Here is a 14,126-nt window from a genome sequence, read left to right on the forward strand (position 1 = left end):
GGCGCGCACAGGGCGGGAGGGCGCGCACCGGGGCGGGGAGGGCGCGCACCGGGGCGGGGAGGGCGCGCACCGGGGCCGGGAGGCGCCTCACCTCCGGCCACGCAGGGCCTTCCCATCGGGACCTTGGACACGGCCTCGCCGGGGCCACGGAGGCACTGAGGGTCCTGCACTGCCCGCGGCCTCCCCTGCGCCGGCCGGGCCGCTGGTTCCGAGGCCGCCGGCCCCGAGGCTGCGGGCTGGGCCGCCCTGACCCGGCGGCGGCTCTGCAGGGACTGGACCGCGGGGAGAGGAGGCTCCGGCCGGACGCGGGGCGGGGGGCGCACAGGCGGGCCGCCCGCACAGACGCCCCAGGAGCCGGAGGGGCCTGTGGGAGCCCCGGCCGGAGGGGACGGGGAGCAGGGCCCCCGCCCCCCAAGGCAGAAGGCTGGGGCCGGGGCGCCCGGGGCGGGAGCGGGGAGAGGAGCGCTCAGGGCGGACGCTCCGTGCGTGTTCTCTGAGACGCTCCCAGGAAAGAAGTAACTGAACAGCGACAGAATCTCAATAAAATGTGCAAACACAGAGGCTCCCTCTTGTGCCAGACCCTGGGCCCCGGGGGGTGGCGCGGCGGAGGGGTTTCCTGGGCGGGTCCCTCTCCTCTGCTCGGCCGGGGCTGTGCACCCCCAGCCCTGCCCGTGTGACAGCCTTTGGGGGTGCCTGCCCCCCACACACAGGCCGGCTCCGGCCGGGGGGACTCCCAGGAGCCCGGGGGACAGTGGCAGTGGATGTGGGTGTCTGATGCAGAGGTGGTGGGAGGGACACACCTTCCCCGAGGAGGTGGGACAGCAGGCCGTGGGGTGTGGGCCCCCGACCCCGGACCCTGGCCGCTGGCCGCTGGCAGCGCGTGAAGGACAATGATGGACGGGCCAGGCACCTGGGTGCTCCCCACCCTGAGGTCTCTCCTCCAGCCTCCCCAGCTGTGTCCCCATCCCCTGGAGGGGGCGTCCTCGGGGTGCAGAGGTTACCGGGCTGACCCCCATCCCCGGGGAGGGGCCCGGTGGCTAGGAAAAAGGGACGTGACCATCTCTCAGCCTCTGTGGGGGGCACCCGGCCAGGCCGTCCAGGCCCTGGGTGGGTGGGAGGGGTTGGGGAGCGGTCAGTGTTTGAGCCTGTGGTGCAGCCAGACCTTCCGGGGCGGCCCGCGCCTCCCCCCACGCAGGTGCCTGAGCACGCCCAAAGGTGCCTGCGGCTCCGGCCCAGGGCCCGCACCCCCGCCTGCCTGTCCGGGGTCACCCCGCCAGCCGCAGGGCAAACCCAGCAGGCTCCCCACGCTCCCCCCAAACGGGCCCCAACCCCTGGCCTGGCCGGGCCCCCCTCCAGGAATGACACGGACACACACAGGTAGGGGCCGTCTGCAGCCAGCGGGGGGTTGGGGTGGGGGGTGTCCGTGTTCCGCCTCCGTCTTCACCGCGACCCTGCGAGGGAGCGGAGACCCCAATGCGGAGGCAGCACTGGCCCAGCCCCAGCCCCGCACAGCCCGTGCGGCCCGAGCGAACCCGGCCCTCAGCAGCCCCCGGGCTGTCTCCCGACAGAGGGGCCCGGAGCCAGCCCTCCCGCAGCTGCCGCGGGTGAACGCCCTGATGATGCCATAACGCCCGGATTGCACCCACCTGGGGGTGCCCTCCCGCCCACCGGGAGCCCCGCTCCCGCCCGGGCAGCACCTGGGCCTCTCAGCCAGCCTCCAGCGTCCTCAGACGCGGACACCGGCCAACAGTGTCCGTCCCTCGCCGGCCCCATCGGTGTCCGTCGCGGGGGCGGGGGCGGGGCAGGAGGCCGGGGGAGGGGGCGTCCTCAGAGGCCCCAGCCCCAGCTGGGCTGACGCGTGTGCAGGAGTTTGCCAGGGAGACGGGGGTGGGGGCACCTGGGACCCGATGCAGAGGCGGAGCCGGGAGGAAGCCGGACAAGACGGGACAGGACGGACGAGCCTTCAAGGTGAGGACGGGCTGCTGGCGGCTGCAAGACGGGGGCCCTGTGAGGGAGCCAGGAGGCGTGAGCGCTCCCCACACCCTGCAGACACCCCCATGTCGGGTCTGCCCGCTGCCCACTCTGCGGCCAGGAGATGGAGGGGCCGGGGGGGGGCTGGCAGAGACGGCCATGCCGACTGAGACCAACACCCCCCAAACATATCACATGTCACTCTGGTCTGACCGCAGCTGAGGGGGGGCTGGGGGATCCTGGGGGGCACCAGCAGGCGTGGCCAGAGCCACCTGTTCCCCCCCCCCCCCCCCGGGTTCCTGGTGGAGGCACCTGAGCAGAGTGGAGGGTGGAGGGAAACCGAGCCCAGAACAGGCCCTTTGCTGGCCCGACACCGCCATCTGCCTGTGGGCAGCGGTACTGCAGCTGGGAGCCAGGCCTGTGTGTCTGCAACGCCCTCTGCCCATTGGGCCTCAGTGCCCAGACTCACAGGGTGCAAACGGGGCTCCCTCTCCACCCCCCGTTCTCCGCTGCCCCCCAATCCTGTGGGAAGTGCTGAACGTGAGGCTGAAGCCCGAGGTCTGGAGAGGGCGGAGGCCGCGGGGCCGTCTGTCTGTCTGTCCCTGGGTGGGCGGCGGCCAGAGGCTTGGCTGTGGAGCCACGAGGCAGAGGGACTGGGACGGGGTGGGTCCCAGGACCACGGGGCCCGGGCATAGCCTGACTCCAGCCTCGCAGACGGCCTGTGGGGTCCACCCTCTCGTCAGCCCGCGAAGGCCGGGATTCTGGGAGCAGGCCCGCCCAGCGGCCGCGCCCGGGGACAGCCTGGGGGCCATCTCGGGAGCAGCGTCGCCGTCCGATGGCCGGGGTGGGGCTGGGGCCGCCCCCAGCAGACAGAGCCCCATGGACCCACCAGGGTGCTCGCCCCAGTGCAGCGCTGGCCTCGCTCCGACCCCAGGGGGAGCCCTCCGACCTCGCGGAGAAGGGGCCAGACAGGTCAGCGACACCCCGGAGGCCTGGGGGCGGCAGAGGGTCCGGGGGGAGGCAGCCTGGGTGCTGCTGCAGGCGCGGATCTAACCCACTGGGACGGTGCCCCAGGAGGCTCCGGGAGGGGTCCCAGGAGGGGCACTGAGCCTGGACAGAGGGGGCCTGAGGGCCGGGCCGGACGGGGACAGCACCCCGGGCAGGGTGAACAGGCAGCAGGGCCACTGGACGCCCCTCCCAGGAGCCCCCAGCGCCCTGGGCAGCCGTGCGTGGGGGAAGAGGGGGCACAGGTAGGCAGCGAGGTCTCCTGACGGCCCCTCAGCACCAGGCACCCCACCAGGCGGCCGCTGAAATCCACACTGTGGGCGGGAGGCCGGGGGCAGGCAGGTGCACGCTGAGGCCAGGGGCTCCCAGCCCGCGGCCCGGGCAGCAGGAGGCGCAGACGGGCAGCTGCCTCCGGCCGGGCCGGCAGTCAGAGGGCGCCGCCTGCTGGTCCCCGGACGCCGGCCCGAGTGAGTCCCGCGGGCAACCTCGCTGCCCTCAGGGGGACACGCTAACCCCGCAGTCGGCAAACTGCGGCTCCCGAGCCACACGCGGCTCTGGCCCCTGGAGGGCGGCCCCTCCACAAAACACCACGGCCCGGGCCACGCTGTGTGGAAGACGTGGCGGTAGAAGAAGTTTACGTTTAAAAAATGGGGCTCTCCGAGGACATGTCCATCGTTGTCCTGCTGGTATTCGGCTCCGTGGACAATGAGTTTGCCGACCGCGGGCTAGCCCAGCTGCCAAGGGGTACATTCCCTTGGCCCCCAGCCCCACGGGGTTCTGTCCCAGGGACCCCCGTCCCGCTCCCCCGGGCGCCCAGCCCGAGAGGAAGCAGCCACGCAGCCGGCTGGAGTATAATTCGCTTTTAATGAGAACAATGTGTGTAAATGACAGCGCCCGCCGTGCGCAGAGGGCGGCGCCCACCCCATCGGCGCCTTCTGCCCAGGAAGGGGGCGGGCGGGCGGGGCTGAGCCGGGCGCCCCTCGGCCGCGGGCACGGCGCCCCCGAGGGGAAGCGATGGAAAGCACAGCAGCAGTAATACTGGGTGATCCTTCCTTGCGTAAAACCTCTGAGTGAATTCTTTGCAGGTATCAAAAATATACCCTGTAAACCAACACCTCTCCCCCTCCCGCCGGCCGGCGCCGCCCCGGCCCCTCGGCCCGGCCCCTCGGCCCCCGCAGGGCTCTGGCCTGCCGCCCGGGGACGGGGCGGGGCGGGGCGCGCTGCGGGCCGGACGGGGCCGTGTCCGTCTGTCCGTCTGTCCGGAGCGCGAAGCGGGGCGGACGGAGGGCGGGGGGGCTGCTAGCTCAGTTCACACTTTGGTTCCAAATGCGTTGGGGGGGGCGCGGTGGCGTGGGGGGTGTGGTCGTCCGGCTCGGGTCCCTGGCCGTCCCGGCCTCTGTGCGGCCGCCGGCCCCCCTCCCGAGCACCAGGTAAACATCCCCTGAGAAAGTCACTGCCGGGGCCGGCCGGGCGGCGAGTCCCACGTTAAGGCTTCAGACGGGCAAGGACGCGGCTCGGGATGGACGGGCGGACGATGGGCGGGCGGGCGGACGCGGTGGGCTCCTTCCTCGCCGGGGAGGCGGCGCCGCCCGCCCCTCCTGGGGCCGCGCGGACGGTCACTCGCTGTCGGAGAGCGTCTCATACTGCGAGCAGAGCAGCGGCTTGGGCTCCTCGTCCCAGGCGTGGTGGGGGCCGGCCAGGGGCCCGCCCGTGGGCAGGCCGGGCGGCGGCGGGGAGGCCATGACGCCCGCCTGCAGCCGCATGATCAGCGGGTTGTAGGGGAACGGAGTGGAGCCTGCAGGGAGACGCGGGACACCCAGGGGGTGCTGGTGAGCCAGGGCCAGGGGCCGGGTTCCCCATCAGCCCTCCTTACCCTCTCCCTGCCCCGGGGCCTTTCTCGGGTCCTGAGAACAGGCCCTACTATGTGCTCACGCGCAGTAGGTGCGGGCAGCCGCCCCACCCTCACCCCCATGCCCACCTGCGGACGAGGGCCGGTCCTCCCACACACGGCTGGTCAGCGGCGTCCGGCGGCTGCAATCCCCCTCCGAGTGCACGGAGGACACAGAGGGGGGCCGGTCCCCAGGGGCCAGGCCTGGGGCCGGAGACTTGGCTTTCCGGCTGCTGGGTCTGCCCGAGACCTTGGCCTTCCCACCGCCGCCTGCAGGGACACAGGGAGGGGCTGCGTCAGACACCGGGCAGCGTCACCAGGGGGTCGGACCCCGGGGCGGGGGGTGAGGGTCCCCGGGAGGAGCTGGGCCCGGGGGTGAGGGTCCCCGCCCGGCAGCCTGGGCTGCACCCAGACCGCGGACGGGCAGCAGGCCTGTGGGGAGCAGCCGGGCCCGGGGTCTGGGCCTCCATGGAGCCCGGAGATTTGGGGGGGGCTCCAGGCCCGTGTTCGGACCAGCACGGCGGCCGGGCAGAGCGGGGCCCGGCCGAGGGGGCCCAGCCCCTGGACGCCGGTCTCCTCCCACCAGCCGAGGCCGGCGTGGACGTCCCCCCGCCCTGCAGAGGGGGGCCTCGCTCTCGCCTGATCTCCCCCAACAAGACACACGGGCAGACCAGGACACGGCCGTCCCGTGCCGGGGGCGGGCGAGGGCAGGGTGCGGGCAGCTCCTTGGGCCTGGGGGCGAAGGGGGGCCCGGGGCCACGTGCCCATGGGGTGCCCGCCCGCCCGCCCGCCCGCTCAGGGTTAGCCACGTCCAGAACCACGTCAGACACGCACGGAAATAGCAGCTCTGAAGCCGAGGGGTCGTGAGCGGAACCGGAGGCAGAGGGTTAAGGACACGGGGTACGGGGGGGGGGGGGGGGGGGCGGCGGGGGACGGACGGACGGACGGGGGCGAGCGGAGAGCTGCAGACCTGGCGAGGTGAGTGTGTGTTCGCTCCGTCCGTCGGCAGCGGTTATGGGCATAGCAGCGGGCAGGCCGGCACTGGCATTCAGAGCGTTAAAAGCATTGGCGCCGAGCGGGGGCTCCTCCCACTGGTCATATTTACCCATGAGCGCCTTTCTAATTATGGCCTCCAGCCCCAGGTTGGTGCTGGCCTGCTCGGGCAGCGCCTGGCTTCGGCAGGTCATGAGGCCTGGGGGAGAGACACACACACACAGGCGCGGGGCGGGGCGGGGCGGGGGGGAGAGAGTACACGTGAGCACATTTCGGCAAAGCAACACGATTCCTCGGCCCCCGCCTCCCGTCCCCGGGTGCGGGGCCTGGGGGCGCAGAGGCATCCCCAGGGGGGAAGGGGGTTAGGGGGACCCCGGCCTGCTTTCTACCCTGCCCCTTGGGAGGTCAGAGGCACCTTCTGCCGCCCTCTCCCCCAGTCCCAGCCGGGGCGGCTTCTGGTTTAACTGCCCAGTGGCCTTCAGAGAGGGGAGCAGAGGCCGCCCGGTTTGGGGAAAGGGCCACTGGGAAGAGAGGCTGGAGTGAGGGGCCAGGCGCGGGGGGCGGGGGGCAGGGGCCGGGAGGGACTCGGGGGAAGGTGACCAGGTGCCCCCGCCCCGTGCCCCGCCCAGGCCTGGCCCCGCCCCAGGAGCCCGGAGGGGAGAGCAGAGACGACGGTGAGGGTCGTAGCCATGCAGTTAGGGTGCGTGCGGGGGCAGGGCCGCCCCCGGGGGAAAGCTGGCACGGACACCCCACAGGGCCGCCCAGGGGCCCTGGGCCCTGACCCGGCGTCCTCCTCGGGGCCGCTCCGGGGCCGCGTGTCTGCTCGGCGTTCCCCGAACCAGCCTTTGCCGGCAAAGCCCACGCCACTGGGCGGCGTCTCCGCCGATTTTAACCCTCGGCGCCGAGCAAAGGCGAGGACAGCACGTGACCCCGTGGCCTCCGTGTGCCAGCCTCCCCATCCCGTTTCCGTGGCAACTGATGAGCAACTACACGTTTTCCTTTCGCCACCAGGGGGCGCCCCCTCCAACCTTTCCGCTGTCTTGGCCCCTTGCACCAGCGCGTGCGTTAGAAACACACCCCGGCTGTGGCCTCAAGAAAAAGCCGAACCCCGCCCCCCGCAGGGCGAGCGCCGAGGGGAAAGCCAGCTCTGGGAGCCGGGCAAGAGCCACCGGGGCCTGCAGCCAGCGGCCGCCGCCGGCCGTCCCAGCGCCCGGGTCCCGGGCCTCATCCCCCGGTCGCGGCCCAGGGCTGGCCCGGGCGGGAGGCTGGCCCACGTCCGGGACGGAGCCGGGAGCTCCCCTGCTGGCCGCGCGTCTACCCACGCCCGCCCGTGGGAGACCCCGGGAGAGCCGGCAGACCCCGCGGGACCCACGAGGGAGCCGCCAGCCGGCCTGGCGCATGGCCCGGACGCCAGCCCCGGGGCCGGCAGCACATCTCACACACACACACACTCACACACACTCACACTCACACACACACTCACACACACTCACACTCACACTCACACACACACACACTCACACACACACACACACCCCAGCCCAGGCCCCAGGGCCGGCAGCTCATCTCACACACACACACACACACACACACACACTCACACACACACACACACCTCAGCCCAGGCCCCGGGGCCGGCAGCTCATCTCACACACACACACACACACTCACACACACTCACACACACACACACACCTCAGCCCAGGCCCCGGGGCCGGCAGCTCATCTCACACACACACACACACACCCACACACACACACACACCCTAGCCCAGGCCCCGGGGCCGGCAGCTCATCTCACACACACACACACACACTCACACACACACCCGGATGCAGGCCCCGGGGCCGGCAGCACATCTCTCACACACACACACACACTCACACTCACACACACACTCACTCACACACTCACACACACACACACACACTCACACACACACACACACTCACACACACACACACACACACACACACTCACACACACACACACACACACACACCCTGGCCCAGGCCCATGCAGGGCCAGAGCTGAGAGCTGCAGGCACACCACCGGCCCGCCCCCGAGCCCCCGCCAGCCCAGGGCCCAGCCCGCCCAGCCCTCCCCGAAGGAGCCAGCGTGGCCCCTGCCTCGAACCCCTAACACCGCGGCAGGCGTGGGTTTTAGCAGGAAGATGGCCGGGGAGGCAGCGGTGGAGCATCGACTCGGAGCCAGGAGGTCGGGGTTCGATCCCGGTCGGGGCACAGGCCCCAGCTGTGGGCTCGGCCCCGGGTGTGGAGGAGCAGGAGGCAGCTGATCCACGTTTCCACCCCCTCCCGCCCCTCCTCTCCGGAAACCAGGGGAGCGTGTGAACGTCAGGCCCGCCAGGGGACGCCATAAAACGGACGCGCGGACCACAGAGGCCCCGGACGCCGAGGGAGGCCGTGCGCCACCTGTGAGCCCAGACCCAGTCCATTCCCGCCGGCAGCACCCGCCCCGCCGCTCGCCGAGCCCGTCCGCAGCCCGTCCGCAGCACCGCGGGCCCGGGACCGAGCCTGCACGGGCCTCCGGCCTCGCCGACACTGGAGCTGAGAGGGCTCCTTCGGGGGCGACGCAGGGCCCCCCAAGGCGCAGCCGACCTCCCGGGGCAGCCGAGCGGGGGGGGTGTGTGTGTGTGTGTGTGTGTGTGTGTGTTACCTGCGCCGGTGATGGCGGGCATGTTGAAGATCTCGGTGCCGGGCTGGCCGATGTCTGGAGGGGAGACGAGACGGTGAGACCCACAGCCGGCGGCCCCCGCCCGCACCCGCTGCCACCCAGGGGGCCGGGCCAGGGCCACCCGGGCGCTGGGGCAGTGCGGCCGTGTTTCCACCAGCTGGCCGGGCTGCTGACCGCAGACCTGCACCCCCGCCCGGCACGGCCCTGCCTGCCCCCACCCTGCACAGCCCTGCCTGCCCCCGCCCGGCTCGGCCCTGCCTGCCCCCACCCTGCACGGCCCTGCCTGCCCCCGCCGGGCACGGCCCTGCCTGCCCCCGCCCTGCACGGCCCTGCCTGCCCCCACCCTGCACGGCCCTGCCTGCCCCCGCCCGGCTCGGCCGAGGCCCCTGCCTGCCCCCGCCCGGCCTGCCCCCGCCCGGCTCGGCCGAGGCCCCTGCCTGCCCCCGCCCTGCACGGCCCTGCCTGCCCCCACCCTGCACAGCCCTGCCTGCCCCCGCCCGGCTCGGCCCTGCCTGCCCCCGCCCGGCTCGGCCCTGCCTGCCCCCGCCCGGCTCGGCCGAGGCCGCTGGAGGACTGCCTGCAGGTGTCCAGTCCGCTCCCGGGAGGAGGAGCCTCCGGCCGGCCTGGCTCAGGGGACGACGTCCACACAGGAACCAAGAGGCCGCCCATCGGTTCCCGGTCAGAGCACAGGCCCGGGCTGGAGGCAGCCTATCGGTGATGTCTCTCTCTCTCTCTCTCTCTCTGCCCCCCCCCTTCCTGTCTAAGAAAACCAATAAAAACATAAGAAAAAAAAGAGGCTCTGAGTGCCCCGATATGGCCCCCCCCCCCCCCCGGTGCCCACAGCAAAGGCCGGCCGGAGGGCGGTCAGTGTGTCCCCCCCCCGCCCCCCCCCCGCGTGCACCCCCTCCCCCCCGCCCGGCCCCGGGCTCACTGCATTCCGGCTCGTTCCGGCTGTGGGCGCCGAGCTTCTTGCTGATCTCCTGCTTCTTGGACTTGACCATGGCGGACGTGCTCTCGGTCAGCTTGCTGAAGAAGGCGGGGGGCTGCCCCGTGCTCCCTGGGGACTTGGAGCCCATCCTGCCAGAGGCCGGACTGGTCAGCCCGCGGACTGCACCCCAGCTCTCCCCGCTGCCGGGTGACCCACCCCCAGCTCGGCCTCCGGAGGCACAGGCCTGGTGTGCCCTCACCTCTGACCCTCCCCGCCGGCCGCAGCCCGGCCGCTGGCTAAAGGGCTGCCCTGAGCCCCCTGGTGAGGTGGGGTGGGGTGGGGAGAGGGTGGGGAGGGGAGGGGAAGGGGTGGGGAGGGGATGGGTGGTATGGGGAGGGGGTGGGGCGGGGAGGGGGTGGGGCGGGGCAGGGGTGGGGTGCAGGATGGGTGGGGCGGGGCAGGGGTGGGGGTAGGAATGGGTGGGGAGAGGGTGGAGCGGGGAGGGGAAGGGGTGGGGAGGGGATGGGTGGGATGGGGAGAGGGTGGGGCGGGGCAGGGGTGGCGTGGGGGTAGGAATGGGTGGGGAGAGGGTGGAGCGGGGAGGGGAGGGAAGGGGTGGGCGGGCTGGGATGGGCACCTGGACTCCAGGGGCTCCCCGTCGCGGTACAGCGGGGGGTACAGGGCGCTCCGGGGGTGCCCGGGCTCGGCTAGGCCCTCGGGCGGGGACACGGGCTCGATGCTGTCCTCACCGCCGCCCAGGGCCGTCTTGCTCGGCTCCGGCGTCCTGCGGAGGAGGGTCCCCGGGGTCAGAGGTCAGGGCGCTCCCTCGGGGCCGCCCCTGGAGCCGGGCGCACCCTCTTCCTGGGAGAGCCAGGCACCGAGTGTCAGGGCCGTGGCCGCCTGACGTCCCTGCTGCGTGTTCCTCCCGTTTCTTTACACACAAGCCCAGCCCGGCCACACGGCTCAGTGGGGAGGCTGGCCCGTGGGCCAGGAGGGCAGTGATTCCTGGGTGTGGGCTCCATCCCGGGGGGCGTGGGAGGCAGCCGTCAGGGATTCTCTCTCATCGCGGACGTCTCCATCCCTTTCTCTCTGAAATAAATTTATTTTATCGATTTTTCACAGAGAGGAAGGGAGAGGGATAGAGTTAGAAACATCGATGAGAGAGAAACATCTACCAGCTGCCTCCTGCACGCCCCACACCGGGGATGTGCCCACAACCAAGGTCCACGCCCTTGACCGGAACCGAACCCGGGACCCTTCAGTCCGCAGGCCGACGCTCTATGCACTGAGCCAAAGTGGATACGGCAGAAACCAGTTAAACGTTTAAAAAGTAAAGTAACAGCGGAGAACCGCCCCTCGGCTCGGGCCGTGTGAGCTGGGGCGGCTGGCCGGCACCGGGCCGGAGCCCCGCCCCGCCCCGCCCCGCCCCGCCCGGCCTGGAGGGCGCCCCCGGCGGCAGGGGCGCTCACCTCTTGCCCCCCTCGCTGTGCGGGGAGCCGCGGGCGGGGGCGCCGTGGTCGGCGGGCGGGAGGTAGAGGTCGCTGGGCGGGCGGCGGAGGTCCAGGACGGGGCAGGTGGCGCCGGGAAAGGAGTAGAGGGGCGCGGGGAGGGGCGTGCCCAGCTGCTGCGGGTGGTGCCGGGTGTAGTCCTGCGTGATGACCTCCTGCGGCGGGGCGGGGCGGGGAGGCGTGGGGTCAGGGGTCAGGGGTCGGCGGCCGTGGTGTCCGGGGGCGGGACCTAGGCTGAGCTCCGAGGGCGGGGCCCGGCTCGGTCCTGCCCCGCCCCCTCCGCCCGCAGCATGCCCGGCGGGACCCCGGCGGGACCCCGGCTCAGCCTGAGGCCCGTCAGCTGGACAGGGGCAGCTGCAGCTCTGACGGAGGCTCGGGGGTCCCTGCTCCCCACCAGCCCCCTCCCGCCCCGGCCCCGCCCTGGGCCCCCCAGAGGCAGAGGCGACCTACGCTGATGTGCTGGGCCAGGGTGACCACCCGCTGGTGACCTTTGAGCCCCGGCGTGGCCTGGAGCAGCGGGCTGGCCGCGGGCTGGCCCTCGGGCAGCGGCCGCAGGTGCGGGAGGTGCGCAGCCTCGCCGCCCAGCTTCCCCGAGCCTGTGGGGAGCGGGCGGGTCAGGGGGCAGGGGGCAGGGACGGGGCGGGCCATCCCCCACCCCCGGGCGCCAAGGCCTGTGCTCGCTGGGCGGTGGGGGGCGGGGGCTGTGCTCGCAGGGGGGGGGCTGTGCTCGCAGGGGGGGGGGCTGTGCTCGCAGGGGGGGCTGTGCTCGCAGGGGGGGCTGTGCTCGCAGGGGGGGGCTGTGCTCGCAGGGGGGGCTGTGCTCGCAGGGGGGGGGCTGTGCTCGCAGGGCGGGGGGAGGCTGTGCTCGTAGGGGGGGGCTGTGCTCGCAGGGGGGGCTGTGCTCGCAGGGCGGGGGGGGCTGTGCTCGCAGGGGGGGGGGCTGTGCTCGCAGGGCGGGGGGGGGCTGTGCTCGCAGGGGGGGGGCTGTGCTCGCAGGGGGGGGCTGTGCTCGCAGGGGGGGGGGGCTGTGCTCGCAGGGGGTGTGTGCTCGCAGGGGGGGGCTGTGCTCGCAGGGGGGGGCTGTGCTCGCAGGGGGGGCTGTGCTCGCAGGGGGGGCTGTGCTCGCAGGGCGGGGGGGGCTGTGCTCGCAGGGGGAGCTGTGCTCGCAGGGGGGGGCTGTGCTCGCAGGGGGGGGCTGTGCTCGCAGGGGGGGCTGTGCTCGCAGGGGGGGCTGTGCTCGCAGGGGGGGCTGTACTCGCAGGGGGGGGCTGTGCTCGCAGGGCGGGGGTGGGGCTGGGTGCTGGGGGGCTCACCCGGCTGCTTGATCCGCAGGTCGCCCTCCAGGTGGCTCTTGTCCAGCTCCTCCAGGTGCTTGGGGAGCCCCTTCTCGTGGCTCAGGCTCGGGGAGCCCACGGGGCTGACGGGCTCCACTCCGTCGGGGCTGTAGCTGCCGCCGTGGTAACCTGCGGCGGGCAAGCCGGGGTCAGGCCGGCGGGCGCTGGACGCGGGCTGCCCCGCCCCCGGCCTGGCCCCGCCCCCAGCCTGCCCCCCGCCCCCGGCCTGGCCCCGCCCCCAGCCTGCCCCCCGCCCCCGGCCTGGCCCCGCCCCCAGCCTGCCCCCCGCCCCCGGCCTGGCCCCGCCCCCAGCCTGCCCCCCGCCCCGGCCCGGCCCCGCCCCCGGCCCGGCCCCGCCCCCAGCCTGCCCCCCCCCCGCCCCCGCCCCGCCCCCCGGCCTGCCCCCGCGGGCTGCTCCCATCCATCCATCCATCCCCGCTGTCCCGACCGGACGGAGGGAGGGTGACCGGACTGGGGCTCCTGGCTGCAGGGTGGGGTGCACTGAGGAAGGAGGCGATGGACAGCAGAGGGGGAGATGGAGGAGAGAGCCTGGGCACCCGGCAGGCAGGCGAGCGCCGGGGGGACGGGCTGGGGACACAGAGGAGGACCCGGAGGCGTGGCCGGGGCAGAGGAAGACGTGGGGGGTGTCTGGGAACGAGGATGGGTCAGCTGTGATTGGCTGGGGGGAGGTCTGTGTGTGAGGGGGGCGGGGCAGGGAGTGACAATCAGTCTGAGGGGCCCCTGCAGCCCCTCGTCCGGTAAAGAGGAGCCCCGATCTGGGGCCTGAGGGGGGAGGACCCCGTCTCCAGATGTGGGGGGCAGTGGGGGGGGCTGAGGGGGGAGGACCCCGTCTCCAGATGTGGGGGGCAGCGGGGGGAGGCCTGAAGGGGGAGGACCCCGTCTCTAGATGTGGGGGGCAGCGGGGGGGCCTGAGGGGGAAGGACCCCATCTCCAGATGTGGGGGGCAGCGGGGGGAGGCCTGAGGGGGGAGGACCCTGTCTCCAGACGTGGGGGGCAGCGGGGGGAGGCCTGAAGGGGGAGGACCCCGTCTCTAGATGTGGGGGGCAGCGGGGGGGCCTGAGGGGGAAGGACCCCATCTCCAGATGTGGGGAGCAGCGGAGCGGGGGGGGGGGGGGGGGGGCCTGAGGGGGGAGGACCCCCGTCTCCAGATGTGGGGGGCAGCGGGGGGAGGCCTGAGGGGGGGGGACCCCGTCTCCAGATGTGGGGGGAAGCGGGGGGGGGCCTGAGGGGGGAGGACCCCTGTCTCCAGATGTGGGGGGCAGCCTTGGCGGGAGGCAGGGGTAGGGGTCGGGTCCCCAGCTTCCCATGTGCCTTCCCATCATCCTTGGCGGGTGCCCCCCCAAACCAACGCTCAGTCCACCCCGGCAGCAGGGCCCCGGCCCCGCCCCCCGCCCCCCGCTCCCCCGCCCCCCGCTCCCCCGCCCCCCGCCCCCCGCTCCCCCGCCCCCCGCTCCCCCGCCCCCCCGCTCCCCCGCCCCCCCGCCCCCCGCTCCCCCGCCCCCGCTCCCCCGCCCCCCGCTCCCTGCTCCCCCGCCCCCCGCCCCCCCGCCCCCCGCCCCCCGCTCCCCCGCCCCCCGCTCCCCCGCCCCCCGCTCCCGCACGGGGCAGGAGGCCTGGTGGGAAGTGAAAACCCCAGGTGGGTGTGGAGGGGAAGCAGCGGAAACCCCGCCAGAAAAGAAAAACCGCGACCAGGTGATGTGCAGAGGACGGGCGCCCAGGCCCGGAGTGCGGGGACGGCGACGTGGGGAGAACCGAAAACCAAAGACCAAACCGACGGAGGCTA

The 14,126-nt window shown here is 73.5% G+C and overlaps 1 protein-coding gene across 16 annotated transcripts in view; it reads right to left on the reverse strand.

Moving 5' to 3' along the window:
• NCOR2 (nuclear receptor corepressor 2) overlaps positions 1-14,126 on the reverse strand; it is a 130,525-nt gene that overhangs the window by 4,459 nt on the left and 111,940 nt on the right. For 11 of the 16 annotated variants that reach the window (XM_045576087.1, XM_045576089.1, XM_045576094.1 and 8 more), the window contains 9 exons: positions 12,302-12,451; positions 11,439-11,584; positions 10,950-11,143; positions 10,118-10,264; positions 9,484-9,629; positions 8,535-8,588; positions 5,835-6,056; positions 4,955-5,134; positions 3,824-4,771 (listed from right to left, as the gene is read on the reverse strand). In XM_045576087.1, coding sequence (XP_045432043.1) covers positions 4,593-4,771; positions 4,955-5,134; positions 5,835-6,056; positions 8,535-8,588; positions 9,484-9,629; positions 10,118-10,264; positions 10,950-11,143; positions 11,439-11,584; positions 12,302-12,451 — 1,418 coding nt within the window. In that variant the 3' untranslated portion in view covers positions 3,824-4,592. Of the gene's footprint in view, positions 1-3,823; positions 4,772-4,954; positions 5,135-5,834; positions 6,057-8,534; positions 8,589-9,483; positions 9,630-10,117; positions 10,265-10,949; positions 11,144-11,438; positions 11,585-12,301; positions 12,452-14,126 lie in introns of those variants that run through there. The other 5 variants (XM_045576095.1, XM_045576098.1, XM_036422912.2 and 2 more) reach the window with 3 other exon arrangements.

This window comes from Pipistrellus kuhlii, unplaced genomic scaffold, assembly GCF_014108245.1.
Source record: "Pipistrellus kuhlii isolate mPipKuh1 unplaced genomic scaffold, mPipKuh1.p scaffold_m20_p_74, whole genome shotgun sequence".
NCBI classification, from domain to species: domain Eukaryota; kingdom Metazoa; phylum Chordata; class Mammalia; order Chiroptera; family Vespertilionidae; genus Pipistrellus; species Pipistrellus kuhlii.